Genomic DNA, 25,932 nt, shown 5'->3' on the forward strand with positions numbered 1-25,932 from the left:
ACCTTACCCCAGTGGATTTCTGTCTCATTTTCAGACAGCCAAATATAAGTTCCTAGTAAATGCAAGATTGATGATTGAACTTTTCCTTGGCATAGGTCAGGCTGCATAGAAGAACTGCTTCATGAGTCATGGTAGAAGAGGCTGAATGAGCTTGTCGAGCTGAAAAAGAGATGTGGTGACTTAACAGACAGCAGTAAACTCGCTCTTCTACATCATCAGGCTGGATTCCCTAGTCTCAAGTGGCCCTGCACCATCTTGGGCTGGATATCTGCTGTCACTGCTTTGCAGCCAGGTTTGGTAGACTTTGAAGTCTTTCCTTACGTGAGGAGGCATGCCTAACTGTGGAGGCAGCAGCAAGGGAACACATGTCCCAGTCCCAGCAGCACTACCCCAGCAGGGAAAGCCCATGTACAGATGTCCTCTGTGACTTTGTGAGTGGCATTCGGAAATAGCACTGGCTGAGAACCTCCTGTGCAGTGTCACTGACACCTCCTGCGTCAGGAGAGTGACCTGGATCTCTCTGTTCTGCAGGACCTCCCTGTCTAATGTAGCAGGAAATAAGGGACACAGAGGTCCTAAAAGTCACCTTACCTAACCAGAAGTACCAGATCCATGGGTGAGGTAGCTGTGCTTCAGCACTCTCTGTCATTCTTTTCTTATGATTCTGGGAAGCAGATGTGAGTGGAACAGAGGCAGTCATGAACATAAACTGTGTGAAATCCACATTATGTATTTTGATGGTAGCTGGTGGTGTGAGCAAGCAGTATTAGAAACAAAGGGATTGTAAGTCTAGAGAATGCTGCTTTTCAGAATGCTTGCTTGCTGGCACAGTAAGCATCTGTAAAAAAAGGTAAGGCAGCAGTTTTCCATGAAAAACCCCAAACAACAGAAACATCCTAACAAAATCTGGGCAATACACAAGGGTCAATGCGTGGGCAAGGCATCAGAGAATCTTGGGTACTGGATACCAAGCCAAAGGCTTTTGATTAGGAGGGGAGTATTACCATATGACCATTAGTAATCTGAGATTGAACAGGTTTGAATCTGGTACCTCAGGTGATCTGGTTCTGTGACAGTCCAACATAACTGTCAATTACAATCTAAATCTTTTTATAATGATTCCCTTTTTTCAGGCTGCAGTGTTCTGGTTCAAAGTATAAAAGGTAAAATATTTTCTGACTGTATAAATAGTGTTGAATGCTTAAATCTGTTTCTGAATAGAAAAATTTTCTTCATATTGGGAAAACTGGTGAAATTTTTCAGCTATGCTTCAGCTATGCAAGGGTTTTCTGTGAGGTGTCCTCTTGTTCTTCCCCAGGAAACATGAAGTGAAGAGCAGTAAAGAGAGTGACAAACTCTACAGACTACAGAAGAATATGGGAACAAGAAAATTGGTGGAAGAGAGGCAGTTTTGGGAGGAAGTTTGCTTTTATTTGTTGTTGCAGTGTAGTAGAGAGGAGTAAAAAGAAGCAAGGTCTGTATATGTGATACTTCGAACATTGCCAGAGTAAGAGAAAAGACTCATACGGCTGCTAATGCTTTCCTCTCTCCTTCACAGCATCTGGCTGTAGTCTTTCCTTGATAATTAATTCGGCATTTCTCAGAGAAAGAGGTCTTTCATGAGAAAATGGGGAAGGGAAGACTAAAATAATTCAACGTTCTTAAGTGACAGAATATCACTATTCCATCTCAATGTAAAAAAATATTTTGGATGCGTTTTAGAGGTTTCCTGCATTCTGGCTGAATCTAGCGAGGTAAAAGGAGATTAGCAGACACCATCCCTTCATCAAGTATTGTTTGCCAAAGTACTTGGTGTTGAGAGCCAGGGTCTGATTTTGTAGGTCTCATCTCATAACTGACAATCTGTGTTGAATCTTGTGGAGAAATTGTGAAAATTCTGTTTTGGGTTATTTTTTCAGTGCAAGTATCATTTTCTTTAGAACTCTTTGTTAATTAAAACTGTGCAACCCCCCTGCATTTTGTCATATTTAGCCTCTCTCTTAAGAACTTAACTTTGTGACTGATTACTGGAGGTGGGTTAACATGATGCAATTTTTAAAATATTCCAAGACAGGCTTGTTGGACAGCAGATGCCTTAAGCTGTTCCTGGAATATTAGTAGAAATGATGTAATAATTAGCAGACATATCAATAAATGGGATGTCCTGAGGATCCGTCAGTCTAATGCCATACTGGAAAGTCTGATCTCACAAACTTACTTAAATTCTTTGAAGAAGTTGGCGAAAGACGTTTGTACAATCTGGTTGAATTTTCAAGTGTTGCATCCCATGATCCCTTAGTTGAAAGTCTTAAACAATCCAAACAGCTTTGGGAAAGAGCGCGAGTCCATTGCATGCAGAAGTCACTAGTTTAAAGATGGTTATGGATGTGGACAGAAATAGACAGTTTTCACAGTGGGTGAAGGTTACTGATAGAGTCCCAGATACATCAGTTCTAGGACCTCTGCTGTTGCATGTGAGGATAAATAATATAGAAAAGATGGTAATCGGTGATTACTACAAACAGTGCCCGCTGCAAAAGTATTTTATGAGACACAATGGAGGATACAAAACTCAATATAGCTAAAGCTGAAAGATTCATATGGTTGGGGGAACAAAAGGGTCCTAAATTTATATAGAATATTATTCTCTTAATTATTACAGTTCATAAACAAGATTTCAAGGTTATATTAAAAACTCTGAAGAAAATTAGCTTAGTCCTTAGTATCAAGAAGTATCCAAAAAGTAAATGTAGTGTCAGAATAGAAGCTATGCTGCCATGATGTGAATCTGTTCATTTTGCATGTCCTAAATTAAAAAGGTGTTAGTGGCATTGGAAATAGATCAGAAAAAGCAGAAATAATCCTAAAAATAGCACAGAATCCACTTCTTCAGAATTAGGGCTAATCAATCTGTGAAAGAGCAAAAGATTGGTATGATGTAAGGGTGATCACTTATAGAAGGTGATGAGATAGAAATCTCAAAAATCGCAACTGGAATGGAGAGAGCAAATATGGAAAGTTTCTTTGCTGTCTGCCTCTCAGTTCTTGTAGATAGTTAAAAAAATTTAACAAATTGCCAGTTAAACCAGATATTTCTTCACAATGAATAATTAAGCTGTGAAATTTCAGGATGCTCTGTCTGTTAAAATTTTCCATAGATTTGAGGAGGTTTTGAACAACATAGTGGAAGAAAAATGCAATACAGGTTATTAATATAAACCTAGCATATCTACCTCAAAAATTTGTCAAGAGGTAAATTGGTGGAGACTGGGAGAGTGTTGGGTAGAAGCGTCCATCTGTTCTTGCCCAGTTTTTGTACTTTCCATTGGTACACTCTGCTGTTAACTCTGGACAAGGAATTAGATGAGAAGACAAGGAATTATCTTATCCAGTATAGCCATTATTATGTTTACAATACTTGAAAAAAAAATGGGAAACAAAAATGCATATATTAGTAACGACAAACTTTTAAAAGAACTGAAGTTATATATTGTCTGTTTGATTTTTTTATTTGTGAAGTCTAAAACAATTAGAAATTTGGCTGCAAACCAGATAAGAAGCTGTTTCATGAAAGCGCACAATAAATTGTATTAATTATTAAAATGTTGATGTATAAATAGTTGAAGTGGTAAATGAGATAATTAGATTATCTAGCTGTCATTAATAACATTTGAGTATGTATATACTGAAAATAATTTTCAGCTTGCCTTAGCTAATGTCTTGAAACAGAATTGCTGTTAGGAATAATTCTTTCAAAGTAGGAATAAACTAGCTTTTTCCTCATTTAGAGTCTCAGATATTTATTCCTAAGCAAAATTCAGATTTATTTTTGAGGATTAACACTTTTTTTTTTTTACAAGTCAGTCTGAAATAACTTCCAAAACAGCAGAGGATTCTTACCAGTCTTTGTCAGACCTAATTTTTAATTTATGCCGCAACCCTTCTAAATCTACAGAGCTGAAAAAACCTGTAGGTTTTGCTTTTTTAGTTTTGTAAAGGCTTACTTCATAGTTTTGTAATTCCTCTTTTTTAAGTTATGTGATGGAGCTATAAAAGGTTAAAGGTTTTACTTTTGTAGGCTTTTGTAAAAGGCAGGTAATTTTTCAAATTTTCAAACTGAAAATCAGTTGAACTCAGAATCTCAAGAACATGCTGTCTGCAAGAATCTATTACAATTTTTTAAGCATTGGACACTGTGGATGCAAACAGAAGACTCATGAGTAAATATAAGTGTTTAATGGAGAATTCTTTATTTCAGGACAAGATCAATAACTAAGTTGCTGGATTAAAGAAATATCTTCCCTTAGCAGATTATTAGGGGATAGGAGCCCTTACTGCCATCGAGGATTCTTTATTTATCAGTACCTAAAAACTTGCTCTCTTTCTTCTCTGGAAAATCATGGGCAGTTTCACAAATCTGGGCACTAGTTTTCATCTAGAATCTGCTGGTCTACATCTTTATCTTCTGCTGTATCAAGTAGCCATTTACCCAGGTCAGACATTGTTTGACATAATAGTTTCGGATCATCAAGTCTGGCTGAGATTGTATCTTGCCTCAGATATCTTTGAACAGCCTTGTCTGCCTGCCTTTGTCTTTTAGCATAAGCACAGAACAATGTTCAAACTGATGTCTGGATCTGGTTTAATTCACTCTTATGAAAATTGTCGTTAAAGTGGAAAACTGTTAAAATACTTCGAAGGATTAATAATTTGATTATATAGGCCAATTATGTGAAGTATGATGTATTCTGTATGCTAAACCAGTAAAACAAAACCATTCCTAGCTTTCTACAACTGTATTGTAATAATTTAAGAGTAAAATTTACTGCAAACTGGTTAGCCTTAGCCAGTACAAATGCCACTGAATTTGTTGGAGCACAGATGCTCTTTTATTGTTATGACACATTTCTGCATGAACAGGGAGTTTTTTGTTTTCAGGCATAATAAGAAATTGAAACAGTGGATGCAATAGTGAAATGTTCCAGCAGACCCAAGATGTAAGAATCTGGTGACCTGGATGTTGTGGTTCTGAATATAAAGTATGGGGTTTATATCAAACTTTTACTATTTAAGAAAGACTGTAAGAGATAAACGTAACAAGACTTCTAAAAGAATGATTAAAAAAAATATTACATCTGTAATATTCTTTGGGCATGTGAGCTGAAGTTTATGCCAGGCGGGAGTGAGCAGAAAACTCCCCAGCTGATGCTCCCAAACTCCTAAGCAATATTAGCTGTGAAAAGAATGGAGAAAATTTAAAATTAAATAATATTTTATTTCTATCATAGAACATCTGCTTTCTTTGCTTATGGCTTAGATTTTTAATATAAATACTAATTTTAAAGCACATTGTAAAATATTTTTTTTCCTTAAGCTTGGATGTCAGGAAGGGTAGTAATATTAATTGTTAGTTTATATTTCTCTTTGTTTCTGAAGGAAACTTCATTGTCCTGATTGGAGGGAGCATTGTATTGCTGAGCCTCATAGGTACCTACTAATTTAGAAAGATTCAGCAGAAAAAAAAAATCATAAGAGACTTATGCAGCCTCAGCCCTTTCCTAGAAATAAAAAAAAAAAAAAAGGCAGAATAAGGAATGTTTGTTCAGGATAATCACAGTTCACCTTGTGTAGGCCCATTATTAACATGTCCTTTAGTTAAAATAAACACTGACTAGTTCTGCCTTATTTGTCTCACATGACAATGGCCCGTAGATGAGGAAAGTTGTGTCAAGTCCTTTCTCCTTTCAACCTACTGCTGTTTTCCCTTGTTTCCTGCATTTTTCTTGCTTCTGGCAGTTCAGACAGGCTTTTTACTTCTGCTGTTCTTTTTCCACTGTCTTATCTGGTTGCCAGCAGGAATAGTGAGAGCGTAGGAGAAATGGCATGAGTGCTGTTACTGTCTGCTCTGGCTTTAGCGTGACCCCTGGATGTGATCACAGAGAAAGTTCACAGGGAAAGCTCCATCAGGCACTGTGTCTGCACAGTTATTTATGATCCCAGTGTCTGTACAGTTACTTCTGGTGAAAGCTTAATGGAAATAGTTGAAGAATTTCTCTATTAAAATGGTAAAGATTTTACTACTTGGGTAAAACAGAGTATTTTTTTCAGACTGGTTCTTGAAAATCTTTCTAATACTAAGCTGTATAATATTCTGTTTCATGTAATTCTGATGCCAAATAGGTCATATTTTGCAAAGTGACTCTGGTACCTTGCATTTCTCCTTCTTCCGTTCCTTGCCTTACATGGGAACGGTCAGTAACAGTCAGTTCTACACTGAACAGCAGTCATTTGTATTGTAATAGTGTCTGCATCAGTCCCTAGGTATGTTGATTATGTTAGTAGGAGAACTGATAAAAGAAGTAATAGAACTACAGGCCAGCAGGTCAAGGGAGGTTACCCCCCTGTGCTCAACTGTGCTCTTTTGAGATGCCACTTGGAGCACTGTGTCCAGCTCTGGGGTCCCCAGTACAAGAATGGACATGTTGGAGTGAGTCCAGAGGACTGTCACAAAAATGGTCAGAGGCCTGAAATACCTCTCCTGTGAAGAAATGCTGAAAGGTTGGTTGGGATTGTTCAGCCCAGAAGCAGAGTAGAGAAGGCTCTGGGGAGACCTTGTTGAAGCATTTCAATAATTAAAGGGGGTTCTGTAAAAGAGATAGAGGCTTTTTACCAAGGCCAGTTTTGGCAAGGCAAGAGGCATTGACTTTAAACAGAAAGAAGTAGATGTGGATTGGGCATAAGGAAGAAATATTTTATGATCAGGGTGGCAAGGCACTGAAACAGGTTCTCCGAAGTTGTGAATGCCCCATGATTGATCTCACGTTGGACAGGACTTTGAGCAGCCTGATCTACTGAAAGATGTCCCTGCCCAGGACAGAAGGGTTGGTCATTTTCATCTTTAAAGATTCTTTCCAGTACAAACCTTTCTGTGATTCAAGGTCAGGTAATATTGGCTTTCTTTAAAATCTTTATTCTCTTTCTGTTTTCTTTGGCTTGATACTCATCTTGACGCCAAAAATCATTATACAAGGTTGTGTTTCATTGTAATTACACTGGTGTCAAGAATAATCTTCCTAAATACAGACTGTATATGACATACTATAATTAAATTTTGTTATCCATGGCCTTTATGTAAATTGTTAAACTGTTTGTATGCAGTGGAAAAAACAGCCAAATATTTCAGCAGAGGTGTTCTGGCAAAAGTTAAAAATACTTCTTCAAGTTATGTGTTTGTTTAAATTAATTTTAGATTAGATCCAATATATCTTTCGCCATTTCCCTGCCAAAGTCGGAATTTTGCTGGCAGGTATATTAGCCATTTTATTAGACGTTCAGCAGTTGCAGTTCTCCTCATTTTCTGGTGTACATAAGATGCAAGTGACAATCCTTTTCGCTGCAGTTACCTGAATGGCTCGTTCTTAGTTAGCAGGGATGACTCTTGAGATTGTGGGGAGTCAGCACCATGATAAGCAGGGTGCTTGGACTAAAAGAGTTAAATTGTTCCTGAAGTTGTCTCTCAGAAATGTTGTGAAACGCTTCTTAAATACGGTGTAGAAAACATACTTTGTTACAGGAATCCATCTCATTTTAGACACACAATGATCTCCCAGATTCTGTTTTAGACCTTAAATGAATGTATTGCTTTGAAGGAGTGCTGACGAGTTAAATTACCTCTTTGTTAAAAGGAAATTGATTTGTTCATTCATCTGAAAAAAAAAATCAAGATCTCTTTGAAAGATCAGCAGGGTCACATTGTCTTTTAGTTTTACATGAAACAAAACCAGCACGTAAGAATGCCTCCAGGAAACAATAAAAGTATGCGCAGGTTTCTGGTCTGGTACATTTGTGAACAATGCTCGTCAACTGTCTCAGACAGCTGAATGTGCTTTCTTCACCTCCCATTTGAAAACATGGAAACAGATAGTCCTTTCATGTAATCAGAGTATATCATCCATAGATATTTATGCTATTAATACACTGCACTAAATAGTGATTTAGTCTAATCTTCAATGTGTGGCTTGCTTAAGTAGGGAACTCTGACAAAATTGCATATTGTTTGAAATGGTGTGCAGTGTTCTTTTCAGTGCTTTAAGTTACTTGAGTGATAATAGAGGAAATACAGTAAGTGTTGGTTATTTTATTCAGAATATGCAACCTGTGGAATTATCACCAGTCTACAGATAGGGTACCGGTCCTCTCAGTAGTATTCTTATGAGCCAAGAGTCAGTGGTAGTATACTGTGATTGTTGCTTTCCTCTGACATTCTCAAATACAGCATGTTTTGTGAGATTGGACATTGAAAAATCTAGATTCATTTGTTTCCTCACCTTTTTACTTTATTTAAAATACATTACTGATTATAAAACCAGTAGGTTTTATGTTGAAATGTATTTCAATGTAAATGTAATGAAATGTAACTTTGGATATTCATTATTCCCAAGTGAGACTGTATGCTTTTAGGAAGGAATGATGGTTGTTGTGTGCAGTCTTCTTGCAGGTGCCTGACCTTGTGTAGCTATCCTTCCATTTGATGATTTATCAAAGAGGCCTCTTTCACATTTACAAGATCCAATAAGAGTGTGACCCTACAAACTGATACTCTTGCATATGAAAAAGCTTCCTCAAACTGAGAAATTTCTGCTTCAGGAAGATGCTAAGGTTTCTAAATGTGTAAGGGATTTTCAGATTTTACTGTGAATGTCCTCGTGAGCATCCCTGTGTTGCCATCCTGTTTAGTTTCACTTTCTGTGGATGTGCCTTAGCAGACAGTAAGTTTTGTTTTCAATTCTGTCAGTTTAACACCACTGAAAATGAAGTTGACATAAAAGCTTTTGGCTAGCCGGATTCTATAAGAGGTTCTCCAGAAGGTTGGCTTTGAGCCATCATGCAGTTTCAAACTTGTTTACTTGTGCTAAGGTGAGCAAATGTACTTGAAAAATACATCCTGGACCCAGCCAAGGCCAGGGTCCAGGCACATTGCACCCTGTAGAGATTGGTCAGTCAAGTTCCCCATGAGGTTTTCTGTAGTTCTTTATGTTGCCATCTTCATTCCTCCTTTCATGTTCTAACAGTGCTCTGTATCAATAGTGGTTGTATTTACTCTCACTTTTTCTAGGTGGATCAATCTGACAGAAATGCACTAATTTCTTCTGACTTTCTGCCCCATACAGCATCAGTCTGAGTCCCATCTGTCCCTTGCTCTGTGAACTGTTGCCTTGTAACTATTGGTGGTGATTTCTGTGTAGTTTTTGGCTATTAAGTCTGATTTCAGAGAAAACACACACTTGTCTTAAGCAGCAACCCAGCTCAGTTCAGTTCATCTCCCAGCTAAGCAAAGTGTGTTTGAATGTCTTTAGCAGAGAGGCTCCCATCGTCTGGGCAAGATGTGTGTGTGAGGGTAGGGAGAAACCGGAGAGGCAACACGGTGACTGAAGTGTGTTCACATGCTGCCGGCATGGGAGGTGTTGCACTGGTTAAGAATATTACCAGTCTCTGGTTCATAATCTTTAGTTTATCGCTGATACTGTCTCCTGTGAATCATCAGCTGCTGCTGCTTCTTTATGCAGGTGCTGGGTGACACTTGTTCACTTCTTTGTGATGAAAAGGTGATGCTATCAGCGTTGGCCTGTAACACAGAAGTCACTTTTATAGATCCTTAATAAACTGACAATGTTTTATGTGCTGTACCTAAAGCGTACTGTTACTTTAGTCAGTGGAACAGTCTATAGTGAGCTTTTTATACTAAAATGAACAGTGTGCTTGGGATTAAAATGCCAGAACTATGTCTGCCTGTAGCTTGACTTAATCTAATACAACGTCAAACATTTCTTTTTGTGCTTCTTCCCCTTCTGATCTAGATAGAAAAGGTCTTAGGGTGCTAGTGTTGGTAGGCTAGGTACAAATCTTTTAGATTTTAGATTTGAGTAGTCTACACAACCTGAAGATTGAAGAGCTAGCCCTAAAAAAGTTCTGCTGTATTTTATGTCTGGAATCTAAAAATACCATTAGGAAGAATATCTTCACCTGGGTGGTGGTTGGGCATTGGAACACATTCCCCAGGGAAGTGGCCATGGCACCAAGCCTGACAGAGTTAAAGAAACTTTTGGACAACACTCTCAGGTACATGGTGTGATTCCTGAGGCTGTCCTGTGCAAGGCTGGGAGTTGGACCTCCATGATCCTTGTGGGTCCCTTCCAACTCAAAATGTTCTATGATTCTCTGATTTCTCTTATATAACTGACTAAAGTACAGCAAATTAAATTACTAAGATTCTTGAGGCCTTGACAGACAGTTGCATTGGAAACAACTCCAAAGTGTTATCTGAATTTCACAGAACTTTGAGGGTTTTGTTGTTATTAAAAATAAATTCTACAGACATGAGGCCCTGGAATGAATTTTGAAATGAATTCACAATTACAGGTGAGACCAGTGGATATTCCAGAGCATAATTATAGAATGATGATTCTTTTGTTCCATCCTACTGAATTGCTGTTCACTAAAGGGGGGAAAAAAAGTATACACCACAACAGATTGCTCCTTTTAAATTGTGCTGCTGGATTTTTGCCCCTGACCACCTGCAGGAAGGCAGTCATTATCCAGCTATCACAATGTACCTTCATTTTGGCTGCACGGTATCTTGTCTCTCCTGCCATGTGTGTACGTACCTACCCCACAATGGATTTACCACATTTCATTAAAATGATGAATGCAAGTATTGGAGACAACACAGTTTAAAATAATGTAGCTATTATTTTAGCTACATCTAAGCAGGGTTTTTTTCTTAAACTGCTTCTAGTCTATGCTGCAGCTGTCCTAGTTGCATCCCTTTAAATGCAACAGTGCAAAGAAAACCCAAGCCATTCTTAAAATCCTTTTTACTCCACAAACTACAGTTGTGAAAGAAGTGTGTCTGAAAGAAAATACTCCACCTGGATGAAAGTCTTTATGGCTGAGTCAGTAAGCCAAAGTCTCAAATTACTAAATTGAGCAATAACTTTAACCTTCAACTTGTGGGTACATATGCCAGCATAAAGAGATTGCAACCTAAGTTGCTAGACTCTCTATCCCACAAGCATATAAATGAGGAAATAATTAATTCTCTCACTAGCCCACACTATGTTTTATTCAAGTCAATTCTCAACATTTTTGCCACTTTTCAACCTTGGTATTTAAAGCACAGAGAATGTTATATTGGTAATCATTGTATGAAGGGTGAGTGTTGGCATAAAAATTAATTTTTTTTGTTCTGCATTTTGATGCATAAAATGTAACAAGAGTTTGATAATGTTAAGTCCTATTCACAGAGGTTTAAAGTGGCAGAGATGCTATCATTATTTCCTGTTGATGACTTAGAACTTTTGGCACAAACCTTAGCATATTTCAGTGTGTAAAAAAAAAACCCTAAACACCTCCACTCTTTTCTATAACCAATTCTCAAACTTTACAAGTGCATTTGTTACTTCAGACTTTGCAGAAAAGTTCTCCCAGATACAGGTATGCAGAGAGAACAATTTGTAATTAATTAAAATTTGACAAATCATTAATCTTGACTATAAACATGTAAAAATTAGATTTAGCCTAACTTTTCCTGCTGCATCTTAGTTACAGGCATCTGTGCCATCCATAAGTAAAATGGACATGCACATTTGAATGCTTCATTCTTAATTTGTCTTCTTGGTAAAGTGAGGGGTTTTTTTGTTGGGTTTTTTTTTTTTTTTTTTTTACTTTGTGTAGAGAGGAGAGGGTAAGAGAGGATAAAGAGCACTAACCAGGACTTTTTCTACTGTTTCTGGGAGACAGCCTGGTATTCTGAGAGTTCTTGAACCTAACTTTTGACTTGCTTTATTTGTGTTAGTCTGTCCCAGAAGTGAGGATTAAAATTACCAGCATCATAATGTGACACTCATCCTAAGCATGCAGGTCATGAGGATTTTTCCTAAACTATTAACTTGTTTGTGGCTCCCTTCTGCAAAAAAATATGATTTGTAATGTAGGACAGACTCTGCAGTAAACATTTTAGAAACTCAGTTTTTAAAAATGAGCTATTTAACTGCAGTATCCAAAGCAAATAAAATAGCTACCTTTTGAGCTAGCTGTACTTGAAACAGAAGATGCTTTTAGTATATAATTTCAAAGTATTTCATACTTTCATCAAAAACAAGTATTTTTTAATATCTTTTTATCCTTTTTGTATAACTACTTTGTTATCACTTGTCTTTTGAAGGGTTTAGAAGCCAAGTAATGTACACTAATTTTAGTTAATGTATTTTATTTTAATAATATTAAGATTTAAGTATGAGGAGCTATGTAGTCTTCTTTGATCTTGGCTCATTTAGCTTTTCCAGAAGAATATTCTCATAGTTTACATGACAAACTACTTAAGAAGTAGTTTTTCAGGTTTTTAATCTGCAAATTGTACTTAAACTTTTTAAGGTTAAACTGTGTAATTATGAGTGTTACCTTCTAAAAAAAAAAGTTGCACATAATTATTCATTCATTCACTCAATCCTGATCTTTGCTTATTATATAAACAGTAGGTTTTTTTGGTGCAAGAAATGTATAGCATTTTCTTCTCACTGTTATACCAGAGTATTTTGTTACTGGTTTTGCTAGATTTTCTAAGCAGTGTGATGCAGAACTGTCTTATCTCCTTTTTTTTGATTTCCCAAGATTTAGAACAGCTCTTGTATCAGCACGTGCTAGTCCTACATTCAGTAAGAAATTCTGTTTTAGTATTAAAGGAATTAAAATGTAAATTGAGAAAGATATGCCATGTCATTAAAGACTTTTGTGTTCAGTATCTGTTTCCTAAATGAGTGTTAGATGTATGATGTTTCCAAAATACTTACCTGATTCCCCTTGTACAATATTTTACTATTTTTTACTAATTTCTAGCAAGCACCTAAAGGAGGAACTCCTAAAATCCTATGATGTCATTGCTGTTCTTCTTCAGACTCACTTCTATGATGATGCCCATGGAAAAATCAATAGTATTTGGGCAGCTGGTGCAACTGCTCTCAGAATCTCATTGCTTCCTTGCTCTGCTCATGTCTTTCTTTATCCACTCTTTTTCATCTTGTACTCAATCGTCAAGCTCCTATTAGAGTGGCTGTCTCTTTGTTAAATTTTTATTGAGCTGTGATACCAAAGTGTTGCTAATAAAGCCATAGAAATTACTGTTCATTGCTAAGGCAGAGAAGTGTGATGGCCCTGTTGGAGTTTATATGAATCTTTCTTTAAACTTTAGGGTGGGTTTTGGGTTTTGTTAGGCTGGAACTTCTATTTGGCAATAAAAGTAATAAATATACTTTCAAAATTAGAACTAGATGGTTGATGGTAGTATTCAAAAATAATATGGGATATATTTTTCAAACATTACATTTAGTTTTTCCTGAGTTCTTTGATGTAAAATGATGTTTGTGGTTATAATAAATGATATAAGGTTATGCTAAAGGCCATGATACAGCCTTTCTGTTAGCACAGAGCTTGACAATTCAGTGAATAGATCTTCCTTCCAAAAAAATAATCTTGTATTTGTCCTGTATAATTCTATTCAAGTCTCATTTTATTTAGATAAAATACTAGAAAATTGTCAGTTTGTGTGGTCTTTTTTTTTTCCACTGTGATGTGCACACTAAAAAATAGTCTAAGGATTTTAAATGCCAAGTTTATACAAAGAGGGAAGCAAGACCAGTGAGACTGACACTGCACACTATCCATGTGTGCCCAGGAGCTGCTGAAACTGCTTTAGCAGCATCTGAGTTCAGCTCTCCATCTCTCTGAGGCTGACTGGCTGATAACCTTCCAGACCACTTCCCTGCCACCTGTGTCAGAGGAAATGTATGTGTTATATGCCCTTCACCTCTAAAAACACAAAATGACAGGCTGAAGGAGTGAACTAAGTTTCCTTTCCCTGAATGTCATGTTCCATCTTTGCTCGTTAACTTCCTGTTCTCTGAGAATGTAACAGGTTGGAAGCTTTTCATGAAAGATAACTACACTAAAGGGCATCAGACTGGGCCCCTTTCAGCCGTTCTCAAGTCAGATTTTGTTGCATCAGCTGACATTTTGTCCTTTTCCTCCTTCAGTTGAGGCAGAGGCTGCTTTGGTGGTGGATGCAGTGGGGCTGTTTGCTGAAAGATGAACTGATGACTGTAAATGGGCAGATCTTGACTATTTTATAGAAGGGCACTCATCAACTACAGCAGCTTGAGAGAGGTAGCAGCTGTCACATCTTTCTTTCTTCTGGACTTCCAAACATGCTGGGAGCCAACTGTTAGAGCCAGGGTACAGAGACAGCTTCTCCCTTGTCGTTCTGCTTTCCATTGTGTTTCTTCTGCTGACCTGTTTAATTGCAATTCAGAAAACAAAAAATACTACCATGTGGCCCACCAAATTTCCAAAGCATAAGAGGCTAATACCTGTTGTAGTGTTAAAAATGAAAAACTTTGTGGATATTGTATGAAGGTGACAGACATTAATATAGTTTATCATATGTGTTTTAAGTAGAGAATTGTTTTCTGGGTTAATTTTGACTCTGTCACTTCTCTCCTTCCATTCTTTCAGAGATCAGTTTCTTGCTATCACATCAAATATAAGCTGTTTGCCATCACCTGAAGGGCCTTCATTGACTATCCCCGTTCTATCATCTTTCATTTTATTTTGATAATGTTATGGCTATATTTACATTAGCCTTTGCTAAATTTTCAATACCTCTGCATTCATTCTTGTTTTTGTGTTGGAGTTCACTTGTGTCTTTTCAAAGCCATATCATAGCTCTGTATCATAATCCTTCTTAGAATTCTCCCTTTCCTTTGACTGAGATTCGTTTCCCTTGGAGTCTGGTCCTTTTACACAAACAAGTTTTTTACTCTTTTTTTATTTCATTCACATTTCTGCATCATGTCTGTGTCGTATTTAGCCTTTTGGACACATAGTCTGTCAGCTTTTTTAAAGAAAGCAGATGTCACTACTTTTTTCACTGACTTACATGGTGCAGTCTGCATATTCCTAAAATTTCCAGATGATTTGATAATGTACATAATAATACTAACATCTTTTATGTTAGTAGTTGCTGATAACAGTACAACATTCTAATATATCCATACTGCATCAAAAGTAAATAAAGTTTATTCGGTGTACAAAAGAATTAATGATTTTTGCCTTTTCTGCACAAAAATTACTTGAGCTTTTTAGCTCACCCCACAGAGACCCTCACTTCTCCCATGCATTTCCATACCTAAATCCATTCAGATCTCACCTTCAATATCTCAACAGAACCACCCTGTCCCAGATTTCTCTTAGATGCCTGGGGCACCATCTTATCTCCTTCCACTCTCAGTGTTCTCATTCATCCCTACCCAGGTTTGTTTAATGTTCCAGTTTGGGCAAGAAGCAGCATGTTCTGCAGCTGATGCAAGTTATCTGTGTGCTAATTTCCAGAAATAAATGCATGGAAATTGGTGCTGTTACGTTCTAATTTCAAATGATTTGTACTTTTCTTAGTGTTACAGCCATTAGTGGGATCTTCATTATTGATTTCCATGATGATTCTGATATCTTTTAGGCATTTTTTCTCATTAATTTAGTTTATGGTCTTGAGAGCTACTGGTGGTAGATAGGGATTGACAGATAATATAATACCACAAACTAATCTTGTTAAACTTAAGTGAAATCATTCTTTCAAGTTATTTTTAAGATCCTGTCTGTTGAATGTAATACAAACTGCTGGCTGACTGAACAGGGTGTAGAACTTTTCTTCATAGACTAAAGCCTGAAACTACCCAGTATGTAAAGTATGCAAATAGTTTTGCATCTGAAAACACATTAATTTATAGCACTGAGAGATGTGACATAGTAATGTGAACACACTGTGACTTTCTCGAAGAATATAAATATTATACCTGTGTAGTATCTGCATGTTTGTATTTTAAAATATATCAATGACAGAAGGATACAAAATGCTGCAGAATCTGTAGTGTGATTGAATAATCTGGGTTTTGGTTTGTGGATATAACTAGATATATGAAGGATGTCCATTTGTGTTTGGATGAATGCCTACTTGGTTCTTCCTTAGGTAATCTGGTCTCAGACAACATGTTTAGTACGTGGAGGCAGCTGATACAGCAGTGTCATTGCTACCTCACAACAGCTCAAAATAAGGGTTGTTTTACCACAATTTTTTAGGAAAAAGGATTAAAATGAAGGCCACCATGGCCACCTCCCTCCTTCTTGAACAGACCTGACCGCTCTGATGAGGTTAGCTGATGAGGTAACTGGTGACAACAGCTCTGGGGAAACAAAAGTGTGTTGCTGCAGCTGTTCACCAGACTTCCTCAACTGCTTTTAGTGTGAATTTTATCCATATCTTGATTCCCTTGGATTCTGTGCAGCTCTAGACCCTTTGCATTCCTCTGTTTCGTCTGTCTACAGGGCTGGAGGGGCACCAGTAACTGTGTTGGAGAGCCAGTGTAGAAATAGTAGCTTTGAGATAGCCCCTATAAGTTGAACATAACATACTGGGCAGCTCCTGCCCTGTTTGATTTTATGTGCACAGCACAGTCTCAATCCCTAACCTGCTGTGCCTGGCATATTTGGATCCCTGTGTGTGCTTTGTGGGGTGAAAGGTCTGGCATGGAGCAGCGTGGATGGGATGACTCACGCACAAAAGGGATCTCCTAGAAGGTTCACTGTGCTACCAGCTGCAGCCGGTGCTGACTCTCCTGTCTGTGCCCTGACAAACCAACATGTGCTCTCTCCAGCTGCACATCCAGATAAGCTCCTGCTGTCCCGTGTCATGAGCAGAGATGCTCTGTCTGCCCTGTCTTTTTGCAGCTTAATCCGCTGGGTGCCTCCATCAGGTAAAAGTGAGAGGCTGGGGAGCACAGCAGCTGGGAAGTACTTGGAAGTACTGTAAGGTGCAGTTGGTTTGTGCCAGTACAGATGCCAGATGTATGGACCCATTCATTGTAGATCTAAGTGTAAGGGTCTAGGTGTTTAAAAGAGTCTGCATAGAAGAGCTGTTAAGATGGGGCCATGGTAATTTCTGTGTTCGTGGGCATTCATCTTACTGGCACAGAAGGGTGCTGTGTACACCCACCTATACAAGCTCATGTGCTTCAAGCATATTTTCTTCAATTAAAAGTTAAACTGATGTCTACTTTATTGCATATTTTTGAAGACTTTTTCTTCCTTGTGTAAGAATTTTGCTTCAGATCAGTTCTGTTTTTGAAGTAACATCTAATTTTTAATTCATTTCTCATTCACGGAAATTCAGTGTTCATGCCAGTCTTCTAGTACAGGTCGATATTAGCCATTTCTTTTCCATAGGTTTAAAGAGTGTAGGTAGTGAAGATACTTGCAGAGGGAGGGAGATCCACAATTTATCAGGGAAATGATCTGTGAAGAATTGGGAATTTGTGTGCATTTACCTAGAAAGATTTCAGCAATTCATGAGGAGCGTTTATAGCCCTATGTACTTCTTCTTCACCTGCCTATTTACAGTGCTATAGCTCTGCATTTTTTCTTTTCATCTGTGAAAAAGAGTTTTACAGAATAATTGGAATGTTGTTTGTCTTTTTTAGGCTGTGAAGCATGTTACAGAACCATACAACAAGTGGATGAAGGGGAAAGGAAGAAGTGCCATTGATAGCTAGGATAGCAACATGGGAAATACAACCACCAAATTCCGCAAAGCTCTTATAAATGGAGATGAAAACTTGGCCTGCCAAATCTATGAGAGCAACCCTCAACTAAAAGAAACTCTTGACCCAAATACTTCTTATGGAGAAACGTACCAGCACAATACTCCGCTCCATTATGCTGCTAGGCATGGAATGAATCGTATCCTGGGGTAAGCAGCATTTGAAATTTGGCTTGGCTGTGAAAAACTGAGCTAGCAAATGCAAGAGTGTCAGCCAGGTTAAAAACACCTGATGTGTGTGTGCATAGGTGTACACCTATATGTGCATGTGTGTGTTGCACAGACAGAATTTGTGTAATAGAAAACATGCAAATTAGTCTATAATCACAGGCTGATAAACAGTCTTTAATTTTATTTCAGTATCTGTTCCTTTCTTGTGAAATTAGTCTTGGGCAGTTTTAGCTTGCTTCCTGAAGACTCCTACACTATGATTCTTTGAAAATAGTGACTCTTCCACCATTCTTGATGTGTTTTCCTGTCTTTAAATAATCTGTTTGCAAAGCTTTGTGGATAATAACACTGATTGTAACTACTTCTAGATGGTACAATATATATTTATTCTTGTGTTATTCAGGCAGCTTTTATTTTTTGAGTTGGATAATAACAGTGAACATTAATGTCTTGATAATAAGTAAGTTTATTGTTGCTGCAGTCAACATGGACAGCAATCCCTAATATTAGCTATTTCCATTCTTTCTTGTTTTTGTCAGTGCTCTAAGATCAATTAAAGATTAACATCTTACCCATGTCCAGACATTGCAGACACAAGCTGTTCTCATCTAGTATTTTGTGAAGGTAGTACCAGGCAGACATTGCTAAACCTCTTCTTCAGTAAGCTCTATTAGAGAGGATTTCATAAATATCCTCTTCTTCATGTTAGGAAACAGGACAGAAATAAATACTAAGCTGTGTTATTGGTAATATTCTTTTCATTTTTTTTTTGTTTATGTCTAAATGGGCTTGTAGCATTCATTAGGTTTGTTTTGTACCTTGTGTGCTGTAACTTTACTAGCTTTCTGTCCTCTCACCATTAATTTTTTGCTCAGTGTTTTAGATTCATCTAACCAGATTTTTATTTAATAATTTCTCATTTACCTCAATTTTGGCTAAATTTTTTTCTCTTCTTTCCTATGTATTCTGTATTTCTATTTTTAATTTGATGTTTTTATTTCATCACTGAAACTTCTTGTTTATTTATCCCCCCATTCCTTATTCTTGACCTATAGAAAAGAGTTAACTAAAATGAATTTAAAATAGTTTCCAGTTTTTACTTACACTTCCCATATTATTTTTTCCTCTGAGATTTTCAGATTATTTCTCTCAAGAAAATAGCTCTTAAGAAATTATAGCCTCATTGAGACAACAAGGACACATGAAATTGCACATATGAAAAGAAATAGCCATAATTACTGACTTCTGAGCAGTGCATTAGTTAATTCATATTGCATCATTATGATGGAATCTCAAATAACTGCTTTGTATTTTTTTAAAAAGTCATTTAGAAATGCCATTTTGTTACTAGCTACATAGGACCTTCAACATCTAAGTCTCACAGGATAATTTCTTTTTCATACATTGCAAACTAATGATCAAAAGAATAATTCTTTTGCCTTGTTTGAGTCAAGGGTTTGTAATACATTTTTTGTCTCTGAACACAGGGTAGGTGTCTTATCTGCTGGAGTCTGGTTCTGAAAACCCAGACTGTTAGAATTGTAGCACTTTTGTGAGGAATACTTTACTGAAGTTTTTTTGCTGTTAACTTTTCTGATGTCTTTCTAAGGGCTTCTCTTTAAGATGTACTGCACATAAATGTGGCCTTTTTATCTAAATAAAGTAGTAAAAGTGAATAAATGTAAGCCTTACAGTGTGTCTGTTTGCTAAGTTGATAGCAGAAAGGGCACAAGTGCTTTGGTGTTAAGCTGCTTCTTTTTGATGCAGAAAGTCCTGGATATGGCAGGGGTTAAATGAGCTGATCATTAAAAGGAATGCTTTGATTTACTGATAAAGTTCAGTACCTAAAAATAAATTAATTTTAATCTCTTTGTATTTTGAGAGAAATTTACAATAATGAGATGTCCATAGTAGCATAATATCTTATGTTTTTCTCTTCATAAAACATTTTAAATTGGGGAATCTGTAGCACCTCTAACTACAAGCTCTAGCATTTACTTGCATGCATACCATATAATTCAGCTTTTCATTATAAGCAATCGTATTATTGTAGGTGGATGTGAACTGACATGTGTTTTACAGTTTACTGTGTGAGATTTTCTCAAAATAGAGTAGTGTGATGCAGCTGTTGGTACACCTTTTGCATTACAGACTGCATTGAGAGAGATGTTTTGGGATGTTAGAAATATCCTATCTGGCAGTGCTGAGGGTGGTGCGACTGGCCAAAGGCATGGTGAAAGCACAGGCACCGACTTTGCAGTGAAAGGGACTTGGGGACATGCTGCTGCAGTGGTCTCAGAAAGAAAGAAACAAGAAACTGGAGAAGAGGTGAAAGGGTCACCAAGCAAAACTGCCAACCTGCACAAACTTGATTTAATCCAGCATGAAGTCTGCTGGCAGAAATTTAAGCCAACAAAAATTTCTCAATGATTTCAAGCTGCACAGTTATTATGCAGCAAGTATCTGAGTCATCTGGCTGCTGCACTTTTCATCCAACATTTACAGCCCAGAAGCAGGATCAAGATGTAAAAATTTGAAAATTTGCTGTTAATTTCTTTTCACAAGATTCAGCAAGATTTTGTTAAAATGCTATGATTGTTTCTTGATCATTTTAATGAGTATCATAGGAAACTTTAGTATACTAGGAATGTTGAAATAAAAAACGGAACATAGTCTACATTCCATTAATGTATAACTTGGTCTGCAGCCCTGAATAATGTTTACCTGACATACCAGTTTGTTTTAACATAGCATTTAATATTTAAAAACCAAAACTTGCTGACCACAGCCAATTAGCTCAAGCAGGAATTTTCGAAGACTCGATCTCAGGCCAGTAAGCTGATCAGCAGAGAGGAGCCCCTGCTCCAAGGCTGGCACAGGGTAACCCTCAGCCCCCAGCTGTGGCACCTGTCAGGAGGAGTTGACAGAAGGGCATTGTACTGGTCTCATGGGGCAAGGTTTTGGTAGCAGGGAGCTCTGGGGATGGCATCAGTGAGAAGAGATCAGTGTGCCCCCCACCAGGCACAACTGGTGTCTGCCAGCTCCAAACCTGCCCACCACTGGCCAAAGCTGAGACTTGTGGTGATGCTGGTGGTACCTCTGTGATTGCATACTTAGGAAAGGATGAAAAATGCTGCCCAGCATCTGTGAGAGAGGAGTGAGAAACGTGTGTGGGAAACAGCCCTGCAGAGACTCCAGGCCAGAGAAGGAGGGGCAGGAGGTGCTCCAGGTGCTGGAGCAGAGATTCCCCTGCAGCCCATGGTGCAGGCTGTGCTGAGGCAGGATGTCTTCCCACAGCCCCTGGACGTCCATGGAAAGCAGAGATGCACCCACAGCCCCTGGAGGACCCCACAGCAGAACAGGTGGATGTGCCCTGAAGGAGCCTGCAGCCCGTGGAGAGCCCATGACAGATCAGGCTCCTGGCAGGAGCTGCACAGCCTGTGGAGAGCAGCCCACACAGATGCAGGATTTCTGGCAGGACCTGTGACCCTGTGCAGGACCCACACTGCAGCTGTGTGTTTCTGAAGGACTGTACTCTGTGGAGGAACCCACACTGGAGCAGTTCATGAAGCACCCCACGTAGGAATTTTGAGAGCTTTATACAACATCCACACTGGTCTCATCCCGTTACAAACTTTCATCCTGTTTCCCTGTGAATTAAGGTCTTGACAGAAGATTCATATTCAAGAAGATAATTTAAATTTCACTCCCTGAATGTGTATAAAAATATTACAGACAAAGCACACTGGAAACATGTTCTTCAGAAAAGGCAGTCTTCAGATGATGAAGCACATCCAATGCCCTCAGGCTTTTTGTTTTTCTTTTTTGCCTAAGATACATTTTAGACCATCTGACTGCTTAGTTTGAAAAAATTGCTATCAATGTGGAAAGTTACTCACTAGACTCTGGCTGTTGGTGAGGCACTCCGGAGCTGTGACAAGAGAACAGACTTTCCAGAGGCTGCTTGAGATGGAGTGACTGGAAATCACGAGGACTTGCTTGACGTTGAAAGGAAAAAAACCCCTTAGATAAACTGTCATTTTGCAATATATGTGGTGTGACTTTCAGTTTTGCAGCTTTGCTGGGAAGCTTTTTGGATCAGTGACAGATTTTCCTCATTGTGTGTTTCATACTGCTATATCTGAGCACTTTGTGAGTATTGAAGCCAAAAGTGGATTGTTGTAGCATTTGCTGCTGGTCCTGGCCTGAAGAGGGGGGAGGAGGAGATGACAGAAACGTGGAACTCTGGGGAGACAGGACAGGTTTACGAAGCTGATTTTTTTCTAGAACAAGGAAAACAAGACTTTCTTGTTACAGAGATTCTGGAAATTGAGGTGATTGCTGAAACTAAAGAAAAAAAAATCAAACCCAAACCCACTTCTTTTAACATTCTTGATGTCTGCCATTCAGTAATAGTGGTCAAGCAACTCTGGCAATGAAGCCATAAATAAGCCAGTGAGAGAGAAACATTGGTAAATGTGCCTGGGATTTGTTCATAGGCAATATCTCTTGTTTCATTGCTATAATTTAGGAAGTATATTTCACTTCAGAAGAATGACAGAACATCAAAATAGTCGTTGTTTCCTCTAGGCTATGCATCTCTTGGAATTTCAGCCACAGTCCTCTTTTGTTCTGCCTGTTAAAGATATTTCAATAAGGACTGGTCCAAGCAATTGTAATGCAATCAAAAAAAGTATGTTTATATTTCCAGCATGTTATGGAGGGTGAATTTGCCAGAAAACTTGTTGACCCCAAAGGGAATGTTGCATTCGTCACAGCACATTCAGGAATGTCTCTTCCCATGCCAGGTTTTGTTGGCCTTTCATCCATTTGCAGTCATGTTGAAAATTAGTTTGGCATGATTTTGAGGGACATGTGTGTAGACTTTTGCAGAACAAGATTTCTCTGAAGTTTAGAAGGTATTAGAGGATTTTTGTGCTGCAAAAATAGATGTTAAGGAAAAGTATTGATGAAAACCCTGTTCTTTACAGGTCATCTGGCTTTAGAGAAGTGCTGTAGTTGTTTTCTGATAAGGTTGAAGCTGCTCGGAATTTTTGATTTTTTTTTTTTTTTTTTTTTTTTTTTTTTTTTTTTTTTTTTCTGGAGATGGAAATCAAAAAGAGGCTACTTCACTGTTTTGACAGACAGAAGTTCTGTAAATATTTAAATTTTGAGATGCAAATAGACCTAAATGATTTATGCTGAAATCTTCAGAAAGGTGCTAAAATTCATATTTTTTCTTTATTAAATCTCTGAACATGTATTCAATGCTTTGACAGTAAGTCTAGTGTTCCTTTTTAAATTGCTTTCCTAACAGTTCTTCTGATATAAATGTGAACAAAAGAAAAATAATAAGGTTCATAGCAGATCTTTGTCTAATAAGGGCAAATAGGAAAAATGTGGGGTTATTAGCTAAAACTAGAGGATCCCAGTGTAAGGAAATTTTTATTAAATGTATGGATGTTTTCAAGTAGGTAGTTCAGAAAACTCCTGGAGGAATCTTTTTTATTTTCTCCTGTTTTTTTGTTCCTCATGGTAATTCTTTGAATTATCGCATTTGCTTGATGTTTACCAACTTTAAATCTCATTTGGAAGAAAAATCATGAAGGCATAATAGTTGCCTAAGCTACTGTCCTAAAAGTCCTTTTTTTAAGTTTTGGATTCTGATTTTAATACAAAAGAAAACCACCCAACTATATTCCCTTTCTTCCACCTAACAAAATAATTCTGTTCTGGTTTAATAACTTAAAGTACATGATATACTACTTCATCTGAATAATTTATTAGAATGTCAGTCTCTAGATCATTCACTTTGAGCAACAGAAAGCAAGCTTATTTTTAATTATCAACAATTATACAGATAACTATTTCAAACATACTTCTGTTTAAATTAATTTTATTCAGAAAAGTATGTCTCTACTGGAATTACTCATACTAGGTCTCCTTTATAGTCAGTATAGACATAGATAATAAATCTGGTCAGAATAATTAGTGCAGGCAACAGCACAATTCATGTATTGTGACGGTGACCATAAAGAGTTTTAAATTAAGGGTGTGCCAGCAGTGCCTGTTTCTTCCCATTGATTCAAAGGGAATTTAAGAGAACTGGATCAGCTGTAGTTGTCTGCACTGTAGGTCTCCAGAGCTGAGAAGATGGATCTCATCCTACGTTATACTAAATATGTAAAATTGAATAGTAAGCACCTGCAAAGTTGTAAATTGAAAACTTTGATGATTTTACAATATGAGACATGAATGCTTCTTGTGGGAGATACTGCTTGTGGTATAGTGTTAAATGTTTTCCTTTGGTGGTGTGTGGTGAATGATCTGTGCAGTGTTTGGATCTGTCCGAGTGGGAGCATTGGTGTTTATCCAATTGCTTTGTTGTCATTGCACTCAGCTGCTGAATTGGTTCTGTAAGGTCCTTTTAAGATTAGTTATTTTGTGTTGTTGTGAGTCTTGGTCACCTTTCAAATTCATTGGAATATGAAATACTGAAGGGAGCTCTTGATTAGATGAATGAGAATAATAAATGAAGAATAGGATCTCACAGGGCTTTGTGGGCATGTTTATAAAGAAGCAGGAGGACCAAGTGAATTGAAGTGCCCCTGATTTCAGTAGCAGAGCATCTGACTGGGTAGTAGAAAATAGTAATTTATAAGGTCATTTTCATCATAGTCAGTCTAAAAAGAAGTCAAAATGATGGACAAAGTATAAATAGGAAGCCTTTAAAGGTGATCATGTTTTTACTGTGGCTAAATCCTGGAGAAAACTGCCAAAGACAGATAAAAACAGAGGAGACACTTAGAGGAGCAGCCACAGATGTCAAGTAGCAGCAGTAGCATTTGCTCTGTTCCTCAAAGGCAGCCACCCAGTTGGGCACTGTCTTCTAAAATACAGTACGGCAGGCTGAAAAACTCAGACCTTTATGTGGCTGACTTTGTTGTTTTCCTTTCCCTAAACCTCAAAATCTCAGTTAAAAGCAGTTCTCACTGAGCAGACATGTGTGGCCTCCCAAGGTATCTTCCCTGATGTTCCTCATGCCTTCCTCACAAAATGCAAAACAGAAAGTAGACTTTATCCTAATCACTGTCTGACCTACAAGCAAAGATCAAAAGCGAGTCAGCTGCTGTGTTTTTAGGTCTTGAAGCTGACTTTTTCTGTCTGACTTCGATTATTTTAACCTTAGTAGGTTAAAGAGACGTGATGCTTATGAGTTTGTTGCTCACAGCACAGCCTTTGCTCTGCAGTTACAGCTGCCCCTCTTGAGTGTGTTATTGCTTCTTCTTGCTGCTTGGTTTTTTTGCACCCAGAGGAAACTGTTCTAATTTTATTTTCCTTGGTGGAAATCACACATTGCAGAGTAAGACTGCTTTGTTAGTGATTGGTGAAAGGAGATCTATTAATGCAGTACACACAAAGGTTTCTTATTCTGTGTGTCTGTTCTCCTCAGTAGAGCCATCATGAACATTTTACCACAGGCAAAGTAAAATTTTCTTTGGTTTATAGAGGAGTACAGCTTTGGTCCTTGCCAACCAGAATGACCACATCTTTATTTCAACTAATTTTGTTGCCAGGTAGAGTTTGTGACTCTGCCTAGTTGATTGGTAAATACTGAATCATTGTGTCAAATGGCTTCACTTCACCCTGGGGTTAGAGGCACATGTGCCCTCCTTATCAGAGAGATGTGTTGGCTCAAATTTTTTAGAAAGAACTCATTAATTTTTATATTTAATTGCATTTAAATATTAACTGATGTTGTATATAGACCCAGTTTTGCTTCTGGCCAAGGTACAGATCATGGATGATCTGATTTTTTTTAATTCACACTTTTTTTTTTTCTATTTAATGTAATGAAGTTGCATCACTGGGACATGTAAGGAAAATAAAAATTAGTGTCATTAAAGATAAAGTGACATACAAATTGAAAACATTTTTATGGTGGGAGAGATGAAGATGAGAATTTCTGTAATACATTTATGGTTTTTAAGAAATACAAATGATGCAAAGCTTGATAGTATTCACTGTGTAATTTCTTCATTACTGCTATGGAAATAACG

The 25,932-nt window shown here is 37.6% G+C and overlaps 1 protein-coding gene across 6 annotated transcripts in view; it reads left to right on the plus strand.

The window, feature by feature from the left end:
* Positions 1-25,932, plus strand: part of ANKIB1 (ankyrin repeat and IBR domain containing 1) — an 85,280-nt gene that overhangs the window by 15,311 nt on the left and 44,037 nt on the right. For 4 of the 6 annotated variants that reach the window (XM_041466674.1, XM_041466673.1, XM_041466669.1 and 1 more), the window contains exon 2: positions 17,583-17,851. In XM_041466674.1, the coding sequence (XP_041322608.1) occupies positions 17,664-17,851 (188 nt within the window). In that variant the 5' untranslated portion in view covers positions 17,583-17,663. Of the gene's footprint in view, positions 1-271; positions 293-758; positions 851-17,582; positions 17,852-25,932 lie in introns of those variants that run through there. The other 2 variants (XM_041466671.1, XM_041466672.1) reach the window with 2 other exon arrangements.

This window comes from Pyrgilauda ruficollis, unplaced genomic scaffold, assembly GCF_017590135.1.
Source record: "Pyrgilauda ruficollis isolate IOZ18807 unplaced genomic scaffold, ASM1759013v1 scaffold2, whole genome shotgun sequence".
Taxonomy (NCBI): domain Eukaryota; kingdom Metazoa; phylum Chordata; class Aves; order Passeriformes; family Passeridae; genus Pyrgilauda; species Pyrgilauda ruficollis.